The following is a 15,509-nucleotide window of genomic DNA, read 5'->3' as shown; positions in this document are numbered from 1 at the left end:
TTTTCAGCACCTCATGGTACCTTCTCCAAAATCGACCATATAATTGGTCACAAGACAGACCTCAACAAATATAAAAAGATAGAACTAATCCCATGCCTCCTATCTGATCACTATGGAATAAAAGTGGTCTTCAATAGCAACAGAAACAACAGAAAACCCACAAACACGTGGAGATTGAACAATACTCTACTCAATGACACCTTGGTCAAGGAAGAAATAAAGAAAGAAATTAAAGACTTTTTAGAACACAATGAAAATGAAAACACAACATACCCAAATCTATGGGACACAATGAAAGCAGTGCTAAGAGGAAAACTCATAGCCCTGAGTGCCTCCAAAAAGAAAATGGAGAGAGCATACATTACCAACTTAATGACACACCTGAAAGCCCTAGAACAAAAAGAAGCTATTTCACCCAGGAGGAGTAGAAGGCAGGAAATCATCAAACTCAGGGCCGAAATCAATCAAGTAGAAACAAAGAGAACCATACAAAAAATCAACAAAACTAGGAGCTGGTTCTTTGAGAAAATCAACAAGATAGATAAACCCTTAGCCAGACTGACCAAAGGGCACAGAGAAAGTATCCAAATTAACAAACTTAGAAATGAAAAGGGAGACATAACAACGGAAACTGAGGAAATCCAAAAAATCATCAGATCCTACTACAAGAGCCTGTACTCAACACAACTGGAGAATCTGGAGGAAATGGACAATTTCCTTGACAGATACCAAATACCAAAATTAAATCAGGACCAACTAGACCATCTAAACAGTCCCATAAAGCCTAAAGAAATAGAAGGAGTCATAGAAAGTCTTCCAACCAAAAAAAGCACAGGACCAGATGGTTTCAGTGCAGAATTCTACCAGACCTTCAAAGAAGAGTTAACACCAATACTCTTCAAACTATTCCACAAAATAGAAACAGAAGGAACACTACCCAATTCCTTCTACGAAGCCACAATTACGCTGATACCAAAGCCACACAAAGATCCAACAAAGAAAGAGAACTTCAGACCAATTTCCCTTATGAACATCGATGCAAAAATACTCAACAAAATTCTTGCCAACCGAATCCAAGAACACATCAAAACGATCATCCACCATGATCAAGTAGGCTTTATCCCGGGAATGCAGGGTTGGTTCAATATACGGAAATCCATCAATACAATCCACTACATAAACAAACTCAAAGAACAAAATCATATGGTCATTTCATTGGATGCTGAAAAAGCATTTGACAAAATTCAGCATCCTTTCATGCTTAAAGTCTTGGAGAGAACAGGAATTCAAGGCCCATACCTAAACATAGTAAAAGCAATATACAGCAAACCGGTAGCCAGCATCAAACTAAACGGAGAGAAACTTGAAGCAATCCCACTGAAATCAGGGACCAGACAAGGCTGCCCCCTTTCTCCTTATCTTTTCAATATTGTACTTGAGGTACTAGCTCGGGCAATTCGACAACATAAGGAGGTCAAAGGGATACAAATTGGAAAGGAGGAAGTCAAACTATCATTATTTGCAGACGACATGATCGTCTACCTAAGTGACCCAAAGAACTCCACTAGAGAGCTCCTACAGCTGATAAACAACTTCAGCAAAGTGGCAGGTTACAAAATCAACTCAAGCAAATCAGTGGCCTTCCTATACTCAAAGGATAAGCAGGCTGAGAAAGAAATTAGGGAAATGACCCCCTTCACAATAGCCACAAACAGTATAAAGTATCTTGGGGTGACTCTTACCAAACATGTGAAAGATCTGTATGACAAGATCTTCAAGACTCTGAAGAAGGAAATGGAAGAAGACCTCAAAAAATGGGAAAACCTCCCATGCTCATGGATCGGTAGAATCAATATAGTTAAAATGGCCATTTTGCCTAAAGCACTATACAGATTCAATGCAATACCCATCAAAATCCCAACTCAATTCTTCACAGAGTTAGAAAGAGCAATTATCAAATTCATCTGGAACAACAAAAAACCCAGGATAGCTAAAACTATTCTCAGCAACAAAAGAAAATCTGGGGGAATCAGTATCCCTGACCTCAAGCAATACTACAGAGCAATAGTGTTAAAAACTGCATGGTATTGGTACAGTGACAGGCAGGAGGATCAATGGAACAGGATTGAAGATCCAGAAATGAACCCACACACCTATGGCCACTTGATCCTCGACAAAGAGGCTGAAAACATCCAATGGAAAAAAGATAGCCTTTTCAACAAATGGTGCTGGTTCAACTGGAGGTCAGCATGCAGAAGAATGCGAATTGATCCATCCTTGTCTCCTTGTACTAAGCTCAAATCCAAATGGATCAAGGACCTCCACATAAAGCCAGACACTCTGAAGCTAATAGAAAAGAAACTGGGGAAGACCCTTGAGGACATCGGTACAGGGAGAAAGTTTCTGAACAGAACACCAATAGCGTATGCTCTAAGAGCAAGAATTGACAAATGGGACCTCATAAGGTTACAGAGTTTCTGTAAGGCAAAGGACACCGTCAAGAGGACAGATCGGCAACCAACAAATTGGGAAAAGATCTTCACCAATCCTACATCAGATAGAGGGCTAATATCCAATATATATAAAGAACTCAAGAAGTTAGACTCCAGAAAACCGAACAACCCTATTAAAAAATGGGGTACAGAGTTAAACAAAGAATTCTCACCTGAAGAACTTCGGATGGCGGAGAAGCATCTTAAAAAATGCTCCACTTCATTAGTCATTAGGGAAATGCAAATCAAAACAACCCTAAGATTTCATCTTACACCAGTCAGAATGGCTAAGATTAAAAATTCAGGAGACAGCAGGTGTTGGAGAGGGTGCGGAGAAAGAGGAACACTCCTCCACTGCTGGTGGGGTTGCAAATTGGTACAACCACTCTGGAAAGCAGTCTGGCGGTTCCTCCGAAAACTGGGCACCTCACTTCCAGAAGATCCTGCTATACCACTCCTGGGCATATACCCAGAGGATTCCCCACCATGTAATAAGGATACATGCTCTACTATGTTCATAGCAGCCCTATTTATAATTGCCAGATGCTGGAAAGAACCCAGGTATCCCTCAACAGAAGAGTGGATACAAAAAATGTGGTATATCTACACAATGGAGTACTATTCAGCCATTAGAAACAATGAATTCATGAAATTCTTAGGCAAATGGATGGAGCTAGAGAACATCATACTAAGTGAGGTAACCCAGACTCAAAAGGTGAATCATGGTATGCACTCACTAATAAGTGGTTATTAACCTAGAAAACTGGAATACCCAAAACATAATCCACACATCAAATGAGATACAAGAAGAAAGCAGGAGTGGTCCCTGGTTCTGGAAAGACTCAGTGAAACAGTATTTGGCAAAACCAGAACGGGGAACTGGGAAGGGGTGGGAGGGAGGACAGGGGAAGAGAAGGGGGCTTACGGGACTTTCGGGGAGTGGGGGGGGGGCTAGAAAAGGGGAAATCATTTGAAATGTAAATAAATTATATCAAATAAAAAAAAAAAAAAAAAAAAAAAAAAAAAAAACAAAACAAAACAAAACAAAACACTGTGGATTCAAAGATTTCAACTAGAATGTCTACTTTCGGGAAGTGGGGATCCAGAAATGGGGAAATCATTTGAAATGTAAATAAAAAATATATCAAGGAGCTCACAGCACAGCACGTTCCTGTGGCACAGAGTTTAGGCTTCAGTTCTGAGGCCTCTGGCGGTAGCCCTCAGACCTCTCCCGCTTCCAGATCCAGATCAGCCTGGGCAGCAACACCACATCTCCAGGTCCTGAAAGAGGCAAGAGGGGCTTCCTGGCAGCCAGCAGGGAGAAGTCAGTGTGCTCCGGTGAATCCAGCGGGCCCCAGCGGGAGCCCTCAGGTGCCTGCTTTGGGATCTGAACAGCCTGGGTCACAGCGCTCAGTCTCCAGGAAGTGCGGGAGACCTGGTGTGCACCCAGAGGCAGTCTGGGAGCTCACAGCACAGCTCATTCCTGTGGCACAGAGCTTAGGCTTCAGTCCTGAGGCCTCTGGCTGTAGCCCTCAGACCTCTCCACTTCCAGATCCAGATCAGCCTGAACAGCAACACCACATCTCCAGGACCTAAAAGAGGCAAGAGGGGCTTCCGGGAGGCCAGCAGGGAGAAGTCGGTGTGCTCCAGTGAATCCAGCGGGCCCCAGCAGGAGCATTCAGGTGTATGCTTCGGGATCTGAACAGCCTGGGCAACAGCACCCTGTCTCCAGGCAGTGCAGGAGGTAAGCTGTGCACCAGAGGCCACCTGGGAAGGGACAACTTGCATTGGTGAGTCCAGCATTGACAACACCAACTAACACCAGTGAGAACTAGATGGCAAAAGGCAAACGCAGGAACGTCACTAACAGAAATCAAGGCAATATGGCAACATCTGAACCCAATTCTCCTTTACCAGCATGTCCTGGATACCCCATCACACCAGTAAAACAAGATTTGGATTTAAAATCACTGGTCATGTTGCTGGCACAGGAACACATGAAGGACATACTTAAAGAAATTCAGGAGAAAATGGATCAAAGGTTAGAAGCCCTTGCAAGGGAAACACAAAAATCATTGAAAGAAATCCAGGAGAATACAAAAGCCAATAATGAGGAAACACAAAAAACACTTAAAGAAATACAGGAGAACTTTGGTCAACAGGCTGAGGTCATGAAAGAGGAAACACAAAAATCTCTTAAAGAATTACAGGAAAGCACAAACAAGTAAATGAAGGAGCTAAGCAAACCCATCCAGGATCTAAAATCAGAAGTAGAAACAACTAAGAAAACTCAAAGGGAGATAACTTTGGAGATAGAAAGCCTTGGGAAGAAATCAGGGGACATAGATGCAAATATCAACAACAGAATACAAGAGATAGAAGAAAGAATCTCAGATGCTGAAGATACCGTAGAAACCATGGACTCAACAGTTAAAGAAAATGTAAAAAGCAAAAAGCTTGTAACCCAAAATATCCAGGAAATCCAGGACACAATGAGAAGACCAAACCTAAGGATTATAGGCATAGATGAGAGTGAAGATTTACAACTTAAAGGGCCAGCAAATATCTTCAATAAAATTATGGAAGAAAACTTCCCTAACCTAAAGAGAGAGATGCCCATGAATATACAAGAAGCCTACAGAGCTCCAAACAGACTGGACCAGAACAGAAATACTTCCCGTCACATAATAATCAAAACACCAAATGTACTAAACAAAGAAAGAATATTAAAGGCAGTAAGAGAAAAGGCCAAGTAACATATAAAGGAAGACCTATCAGAATCACAGCAGGCTTTTCACCTGAGACTATGAAGGCTAGAAGATCCTGGGCTGATCTCATGCAGACTCTAAGAGAACCCAAATGCCAGCCCAAACTACTATATCCAGCAAAACTCTCAATCACTGTAGATGGAGAAACTAAGATATTCCATGACAAAACCAAGTTTACCCAATATCTATCCACAAACCCAGCCCTACAAAGAATAATAGGAGGAAAACACCAATACAAGGAGGGAAACTTCACCCTGGAAAAAGCAAGAGAGTAACCTTTAATCAAACCCAAAAGAAGTTAACCAATCAAATTTAAAAAATAACGTCAACCCGGCCAAGAGGTTGTTTATCCGGGCTGGTTTGCACACCACCGCCATTTTGCCTATGGGAAGCCAGAGAGACCTAACAGGCAAAACCAAACCAGCTAACAGGCATAGCCCGAGGGGGACATAGCAGGGGTCTCAGACGGTCAGGCCCTGGACTGCCCCCAGGCCCTGGGCTGCTTGGTGGGCCATCTGTGTGCTGACCCGGCCAGGAGGTTGTTAGCCCAGCAGACTCTCCCAGCACTCTCAGGGAACACGCACACGCCACCATCCTAGACACCTGAGAGACCCAATTAACACTCACAGCTGAGGGGAACTTTGCTCCGACATTGGCCTGCCAGGCTTTTGCCTAGACTCAGGGCCTGAGCAGCTAGGCTAGCCTTGTGTGCACCAACCCGGTTGGGAGTTCCGCTGCCCAGCAGAGAGATCAGCACACAGAAAAGGTCCCTGCAGCATACAGCCTCAGCACTCCCTGAAGGAGCAAACTGGCACCTTCTGGCTCACAGACACAATCTGGGGCAAAGAACACTAGGGCTGCAAGAGGAGGAAAGCACATCAGCAATCTGCAACAGGGGAAACCCTGCCCTCCAGTGTTGCAGAAATAGCCCTAGAGCCTCTCAGGAGGCTGAAACACCAGCCAGAGACAAGACCAATTAGCTCCAGAGAACAAGATGGCAAAGGGCAAACGCAGGAACGCTACTAACAGAAATCTAGGCAATATGGCAGCATCTGAACCAAACTCTCCAACATCAGCAAGTCCTGGTTATGCTAACACACCAGAGAAACAAGATTTGGATTTAAAATCACTGTTCATGATGCTGCTAGAAGAACACAAAAAGGACATGAATGAATCTCTTAAAGAAATACAGGGGAACATGAATAAGCTAGAAACCCGTATAATGGAAACACAAAAAACACTTAAAGAAATGCAGGAGAATAAGGCCCAAGAGATTGAAGCCAATAAAGAAGAAAGGCAAAAAAAAAAAAACCTTAAAGAAATGCAGGAGAACTTGAGTCAACAGGCAGAAGTCATGAAAGAGGAAACACAAAAATCTCTTAAAGAATTACAGGAAAACACAAACAAATGATGGAACTGAGCAAAACCATCCTGGACCTAAAAACAGAAGTAGAAACAACTAAGAAATCACAAAGGGAGACAACTTTGGAGATAGAAAACCTTGAGAAGAAATCAGGGGCCATAGATGCAAATATAAACAACAGAATAGAAGAGATGGAAGAAAGAATCACAGATGCCGAAGATACCATAGAAACCATTGACTCAACTGTAGAAAATGCAAAATGCAAAAAGCTTGTATCCCAGAACATCCAGGAAATCCAGGATACAATGAGAAGACCAAACCTAAGGATGATAGGTATAGATGAGAGTGAAGATTTACAACAGAAAGGGCCAGCAAATATCTTCAACAAAATTATGGAAGAAAACTTTCCTAACTTAAAGAGAGAGATGCCTATGAATATACAAGAAGCCTACAGAACTCCAAACAGACTGGACCTGAGCAGAAATACCTCCTGTCACATAATAATCAAAACACCAAATGCACTAAACAAAGAAAGAATATTAAAGGCAGTAAGAGAGAAAGGCCAAGTAACATATAAAGGAAGACCTATCAGAATCACACCAGACTTCTCACCAGAGACCATGAAAGCTAGAAGATCCTGGGCAGATCTCATGCAGACTCTAAGAGAACACAAATGTCAGCCAAGACTACTATACCCAGCAAAACTCTCATACACCATAGATGGAGAAACCAAGATATTCCATGACAAAACCAAATTTACACAATATCTTTCCACAAACCCAGCTCTGCAAAGAATAATAGGAGGAAAACTCCAATACAAGGAGGGAAACTACACCCTGGAAAAAGCAAGATAGTTACCTTCCTTCATCAAACCCAAAAGAAGATAACCACTCAAATATAAAAAGAACATCAAAAATGACAGGAAGTAATAATCGCTATTCCCTAATATCTCTTAACATCAATGGTCTTAATTCCCCAATAAAAAGACATAGCCTAACAGACTGGATAAGGAAACAGGACCCTACAATTTGCTGTATACAGGAGACACACCTCAGTGTCAAAGATAAAAACTACCTTAGAGTAAAAGGCTGGAAGACAACCTTACAAGCCAATGGTCACAGGAAACGAGCAGGAGTAGCCATTCTAATATCAGATAAAATTGACTTTCAACCTAAAGTCATCAAAAGAAACACAGAAGGACACTTCTTGATGGTCAAAGGAAAAATCCACCAAGAAGAACTTTCAATTCTGAACATCTATGCGCCAAATGCAAGGGCACCCTCATTCGTAAAAGAAACTTTACTAAAGCTCAAAGCACACATTGCACCTAACACAATAATTGTGGGGGACTTCAACACTCCACTTGCCTCAATGGACCGATCAGGAAAACAGAAACTAAATAGGGACACAGTAAAACTAATTGAAGCTTTGGACCAGTTGGATTTGACTGATATTTATAGAACATTTCACCCTAAAGCAAAAGAATATACCTTTTTCTCAGCACCTCATGGTACCTGTTCCAAAATTGACCATATAATTGGACACAAGGCAGACCTCAACAAATATAAGATGATCGAACTAATCCCATGCCTCCTATCAGATCACTATGGTGTAAGAGTGATTTTCAATAGCAACAAAAACAACAGAAAGCCCACATACACATGGAGGCTGAATAATACTCTACTCAATGACACCTTGACCAAAGAAGAAATAAAGAAAGAAATCAGAGATTTTATAGAATTTAATGAAAATCAAGGCACAACATACCCAAATCTTTGGGAGACAATGAAAGCAGTGCTAAGAGGTAAACTCATAGCCCTGAGTGCCTCCAAAAAGAAAATGGCGAGAGCATACACTAGCAGCTTAACGACACACATGAAAGTCCTGGAACAAAAAGAAGCCAATTCACCCAGGAGGAGTAGAAGGCAGGAAATCATCAAACTCAGGGCTGAAATCAATCAATTGGAAACAAAGCGAACCGTACAAAGACTTAATGAATCCAGGAGCTGGTTCTTTGAGAAAATCAATAATATAGATAAACCCTTAGCCAGACTCACCAAAGGGCACAGAGAAAGTATCCAAATTAACAAACTTAGAAATGAAAAGGGAGATATAACAACGGAAACTGAGGAAATCTAAAAAATCATCAGATCCTACTACAAGAGCCTGTACTCAACACAACTGGAGAATCTGGAGGAAATGGACAATTTCCTTGACAGATACCAAATACCAAAATTAAATCAGGACCAAATAGACCATCTAAACAGTCCCATAGCGCCTAAAGAAATAGAAGGAGTCAAAGAAAGTCTTCCAACCAAAAAAAGCACAGGACCAGATGGTTTCAGTGCAGAATTCTATCAGACCCTCAAAGAAGACTTAACACCAATACTCTTCAAACTATTCCATAAAATAGAAACAGAAGGAACACTACCCAATTCCTTCTATGAAGCCACAATTACACTGATACAAAACCACACAAAGATCCAACAAAGAAAGAGAACTTCAGACCAATTTCCCTTATGAACATCGATGCAAAAATACTCAATAAAATTCTTGCCAACCGAATCCAAGAACACATCAAAACGATCATCCACCATGATCAAGTAGGCTTTATCCCGGGAATGCAGGGTTGGTTTAATATACGGAAATCCATCACTGCAATCCACTACATAAACAAACTCAAAGAAAAAAACCACATGGTCATTTCATTGGATGCTGAAAAAGCATTTGACAAAATTCAGCATCCTTTCATGCTTAAAGTCTTGGAAAGAACAGGAATTCAAGGCCCATACCTAAACATAGTAAAAGCAATATACAGCAAACCGGTAGCCAGCATCAAACTAAATGTAGAGAAACATGAAGCAATCCCACTAAAATCAGGGACTAGACAGGGCTGCCCCCTCTCTCCTTATCTTTTCAATATTGTACTTGAGATACTAGCTCAGGCAATTCGACAACATAAGGAGGTCAAAGGGATACAAATTGGAAAGGAAGAAGTCAAACTATCATTATTTGCAGATGACATGATAGTCTACCTAAGTGACCCAAAAAACTCCACTAGAGAGCTCCTACAGCTGATAAACAACTTCAGCAAAGTGGCAGGTTATAAAATCAACACAAGCAAATCAGTGGCCTTCCTATACTCAAAGGATAAGCAGGCTGAGAAAGAAATTAGGGAAATGACCCCCTTCACAATAGCCACAAAGAGTATAAATTATCTTGGGGTGACTCTTACCAAACATGTGAAAGATCTTTAGGACAAGAACTTCAAGACTCTGAAGAAGGAAATGGAAGAAGACCTCAAAAAATGGGAAAACCTCCCATGCTCATGGATCGGCAGAATCAATATAGTTAAAATGGCCATTTTGCCAAAAGCAACATACAGATTCAATGCAATACCCATCAAAATCCCAACTCAATTCTTCACAGAGTTAGAAAGAGCAATTAACAAATTCATCTGGAATAACAAAAAACCCAGGATAGCTAAAAACTATTCTCAGAAACAAAAGAAATTCTGGGGGAATCAGTATCCCTGACCTCAAGCAATACCACAGAGCAATAGTGTTAAAAACTGCATGGTATTGTGGTACAGTGACAGGCAGGCAGATCAATGGAACAGGATTGAAGATCCAGAAATGAACCCACACACCTATGGCCACTTGATCCGCGACAAAGGGGCTGAAAACATCCAATGGAAAAAAGATAGCCTTTTCAACAAATGGTGCTGGTTCAACTGGAGGTCAGCATGCAGAAGAATGCGAATTGACCCATCCTTGTCTCCTTGTACTAAGCTCAAATCCAAATGGATCAAGGACCTCCACATAAAGCCAGACACTCTGAAGCTAATAGAAAAGAAACTGGGGAAGACCCTTGAGGACATCGGTACAGGGAGAAAATTTCTGAACAGAACACCAATAGCGTATGCTCTAAGATCAAGAATTGACAAATGGGACCTCATAAAATTACAAAGTTTCTGTAATGCAAAGGACACCATCAAAAGGACAAATCGGCAACCAACAAATTGGGAAAAGATCTTCACCAATCCTACATCAGATAGAGGGCTAATATCCAATATATATAAAGAACTCAAGAAGTTAGACTCCAGAAAACCAAACAACCCTATTAAAAAATGGGGTACAGAGTTAAACAAAGAATTCTCACCTGAAGAACTTCGGATGGCTGAGAAGCATCTTAAAAAATGCTCAACTTCATTAGTCATTAGGGAAATGCAAATCAAAACAACCCTGAGATTTCACCTTACACCAGTCAGAATGGCTAAGATTAAAAATTCAGGAGACAGCAGGTGTTGGATAGGGTGTGGAGAAAGAGGAACACTCCTCCACTGCTGGTGGGGTTGCAAATTGGTACAACCACTCTGGAAATCAGTCTGGCGGTTCCTCTGAAAACTGGGCGCCTCACTTCCAGAAGATCCTGCTATACCACTCCTGGGCATATACCCAGAGGATTCCCCACCATGTAATAAGGATACATGCTCTACTATGTTCATAGCAGCCCTATTTATAATTGCCAGATGCTGGAAAGAACCCAGGTATCCCTCAACAGAAGAGTGGATGCAAAAAATGTGGTATATATACACATGGAGTACTTATTCAGCCATTAGAAACAGTGAATTCATGAAATTCTTAGGCAAATGGATGGAGCTAGAGAACATCATACTAAGTGAGGTAACCCTGACTCAAAAGGTGAATCATGGTATGCACTCACTAATAAGTGGATATTAACCTAGAAAACTGGAATACCCAAAACATAATCTACACATCAAATGAGGTACAAGAAGAAAGGAAGAGTGGCCCCTTGTTCTGGAAAGACTCAGTGAAGCAGTATTCAGCAAAACCAGAACAGGGAAGTGGAAAGTGGTGGGTGGGAGGACAGGGGGGAGAAAAGGGGGCTTACGGGACTTTCGGGGAGTGGGGTGGGCTAGAAAAAGGGAAATCATTTGAAATGTAAATAAAAAATATATCGAATAAAAAAATTTTAAACAAAAAAATAAAATAAAATAAAATAATAAAAAATATATATCAAATAAATAAAAAATAATAAAAAAAGAAAAAAGAAAAAACAAAAGGCATATAAAGAGGGAGCGTGTGTGTAATATAAAGACCTGAATAGAACTAGAACCAGGGCCAAAGATGGGGATTAGAAAGTCAAAGTTCAGCCCAGTGGTGGTGGTGCACACCTTTAATCCGAGCACTCTGGGAGGCAGAGGCAGGTGGATTTCTGGGTTCGAGGCCAGCCTGGTCTACAGAGTGAGTTCCAGGACAGCCAGGGAAACACAGAGAAACCCTTTCTCGAAAAATACAAATCCAAAAACAAAGAAAGAAAGAAAGAAAGAAAGAAAGAAAGAAAGAAAGAAAGAAAGAAAGAAAGAAAGAAAGAAAGAGAGAGAGAGAGAGGGAGGGAGGGAGGGAGGGAGGGAGGAAGGAAGGAAGGAAGGAAGGAAGGAAGGAAGGAAGGAAGGAAGGAAGGAAGGAAGGAAGGAAGGAAGGAAGGAAGGAAGGAAGGAAGGAAGGAAGGAAGGAAGGAAGGAAGAAAAGAAAGAAAGAAAGTCAAAGTTCCCAAGGCAATAGAGAGGGAAAGGAAAAGAAAGGAAAGGAAAGGAAAGGAAAGGAAAGGAAAGGAAAAGAAAAGAAAAGAAAAGGCCTCATCAAAACAGACTGTTGGCAAAGTGGCAGAAGGAAAATGCTGTCATTTAATTATATCAAGGACACAAATTTAAAAAATACAACAAAATGCAAATTTACACCTATCGCAATGCCTGTGATTTTTTACCTTTAAATGAATGATAATGCCAAGTGTTAGCAAGCCTCAGAAGGAACGTGGTCTCAACATGTAAGAGAGAATGTCATCCTATGTGAACTTTGGGGAAAGCTGTGCAGTTTGTAAACATTTGAACACTTGTTCATCATATTATCTGACCACTTTAGTATATACTTAGTATTTATTTACCAAAGAGAAAAACCCACAAAAACCACTACAGGCATGTCAATCACAGCTTGATTTTAATAGCCTAAACTTTATCCAACAGTTTAGACTATTAAACTGGCAAGGCAACAAGTAAACAAAGTGGATTTTATCTTTATAATGTTACACAGCAATAAAAAGAAACTATCATATTGGTAATACTCCAGCATGAACAGACTTTATCATTCTGAGTGATATAAACTCAACTTTGTGCCTAGTGTTAGCTACAGTGTATGGGGAATCTAGGAAATACAGGCTAACCTAAAGAGTAAGGTAAATCCAACCCGTGGGTATCAGGGATGACACCAGGCAGGACAAGTCAGATTAGGAAGTACAAAAGAACACAGAAATGGGTGGCAAATGTCACCTGAGTTTAGCTGGTGCTTACACAGATGTCAAACTGAAACCACAGATGTCAAACTGAAACTGTGATAAATATCTGCAGTTTTGCATGCAGCAATTATTCCTAGATAAAGCTGTTAAAATATTTATCCTTTCACCTATGAAGTATCTTTTGCTATCATCTTAGAGAGAATCATCACCCACATGGTTTAATCTCTAGGTAGGGAGAGGATTGGAGGTTTGTTTGGTTTTGCTTTTTTTCAAATGCATTTTCTGAACACCCCAAAACAATTTTAAACATTGACTTAAGATTAAGAGTTCTTCACTGAGAAGAGTGTTAGCATGTGCTTGTAATCTCAGCTCTCAGGAGCTGGGATGCAGAAGAACGCAAAACTCAAGGCCATTCTTAGCCAGAGAAAACGACACACCATTATATCTTCTTCAGAATTTAAGGCTCTTTTAAAAAGAATGCATCTATTGCTACATCAACAAAAAATAGGAAAGTAAAACCAGTCAGTATAGAAAGTAAATACAGCCAGTATGCACATTCGTTCTACTTTTCTAAATTATGGCTTCTAAACAAGGAAGTTAAGTTCTGTATTCAAAATGACAACATGCTTTAAAATAGTCTACTAAAGTGAAGTTGTCCACCGTGCTGGCCATTGTTTTTGTACTTAATGTTTGTTAAAATAACCAGGAGTCATTTGTAATGCTGGCTTTCCACAGGACAATTTATTGTGCCTTCCTTTCAATGCCCCTAGGTTCTTAGACAGAAAATGATTAGTGAAGAGAGACAAGGGGAAGTTCTCAGAGTCGCTGAGTTTTCTCTTATGACAGCCATTTTAATTCAGGCAAACTAATCAACTATACACTATCTAGACCAGAATCTTGTGTTAGTCATTCAGCACATGTTTTGGTAAATGGCATCAGTCTGTGTTCCCTTTCCTGAGGGCCTAGTGCCACACCCATGCTGACCGCGACAAATGACAGTTGCATAGCGTCAGTGGCCAAGCTCTCTTAGAACTCTGCATTGTGAAAGAGAAGGGCCGCGTGACGCAAAGGTTATCACTAAGGCTGAGTTCTCATTTAGACCTGACGCTCGGCGGCAGACCTTGTGCTGAGCTTGCCTGGCCTCAGTTTCCCCTACTTTCAAACAGGAATCATGCTGTCCTGCTTTTGGTTCTTCTCCAAGCACATCGGCCCTGCATTGATGCCCCTGCCCCGAGTGTTACACAGATTCACTGTCCCACAGTGCTTGGCCTCCAGGTATCCTTTAGGTCCCCGACTGGCCTCCCCTCGACGCCTCCTGGCCTCGGCGGCTTCCTCCCAGGACTCCACTAGTCCTGCCAGGGTGCGCCAGAACTTTCACCCGGACTCTGAGGCTGCTATCAACCGCCAAATCAACACGGAACTTTACGCCTCCTACGTGTACCTGTCCATGGCCTACTACTTCTCCAGGGATGATGTGGCCTTGTACAACTTCTCCAAGTACTTCCTTCGCCAGTCCCTGGAGGAGAGGGAACACGCAGAGAAGCTAATGAGACTCCAGAACCAGCGAGGAGGCCGGATCTGCCTCCAGGACATTAAGAAGCCAGACAAAGACGACTGGGAATGTGGACTTCGGGCCATGGAGTGTGCCCTGCTCCTGGAAAAGAGTGTAAATCAGTCGCTGCTGGACCTGCATACTCTGGCTACAGAGAAAGGAGATCCTCATTTGTGTGACTTTCTGGAAACTCACTACCTGAATGAGCAAGTGAAGTCTATCAAAGAATTAGCAGACCACGTGCACAACTTGGTCACTATGGGGGCTCCAGCTGCTGGCCTAGCGGAATATCTTTTCGACAAGCACACCCTTGGAAGCGAGAGCAAGCACTAAGACAGAGGCTTCCTATCCGACACCCCAGTGGGTCCCAAGACCTGGGTGGAGTTAGCGATCTCCTGTTTTTTGCCCTTAAAACTTGACTCCATCTTTACATTCTCCTCCCTTTTTGGACTGTTCTGCCAGTGTTTTGTAGAGAAAATACGCTTTGCCCTGTGCTCACCACGGCTTTCTACCAACACCAAAATACTACTATTTTCCCAGCCTGAAAGATAGCCCAGAATACTATGGTATGAAAGGGATGAGAGACAAAACACTTAAATTAGACTCAAGATCATGTTCTTGGAATATTATTGTCAAATGTTGTTCCTAACTATAAACCTAAACTGAAATTCTACGATTTTCAATTCAACAATCTGTACTGTCTTCAAAAATCTTATGCAAAATGGTCAGTGAGAAAACTAGATAATATATAAATAACTGAAAGAGAGAGAAGATAGAAAGTACTTCGAAAATCACACATGCAAAATTTTGACAATTATTCTATTTTCACAGTGTGTTCCAAGAAATGGTAGTGTACAGGCACAACCTAGGTTTTATTTTTTTAAGGTTTCGTGTCAAACTTGGTATTAGCTACATCAGGTAGTGGTATTGAACAGCTCAGTGGTTCACATTTTAAGGACTCAGAGAAGACTTTTAATTAAAAGCACAGAAAAAAATCACAAACGCTTTATTTCTCTTTT

General features: G+C 41.4%; 1 protein-coding gene across 1 annotated transcript; it reads left to right on the top strand.

Moving 5' to 3' along the window:
- Nucleotides 1-14,109: 14,109 nt before the first annotated feature.
- On the top strand, nt 14,110-14,823 carry Ftmt (ferritin mitochondrial). The gene has a single exon (XM_052156062.1). It carries the CDS (start codon nt 14,110-14,112, stop codon nt 14,821-14,823), a length of 714 nt encoding a protein of 237 aa, XP_052012022.1.
- The last annotated feature ends 686 nt before the right edge of the window (nt 14,824-15,509 follow it).

The sequence above is a fragment of the Apodemus sylvaticus genome, chromosome 13 (genome assembly GCF_947179515.1).
Source record: "Apodemus sylvaticus chromosome 13, mApoSyl1.1, whole genome shotgun sequence".
Classification (NCBI taxonomy): domain Eukaryota; kingdom Metazoa; phylum Chordata; class Mammalia; order Rodentia; family Muridae; genus Apodemus; species Apodemus sylvaticus.
This window is presented reverse-complemented; position numbering and strand designations above follow the sequence as displayed.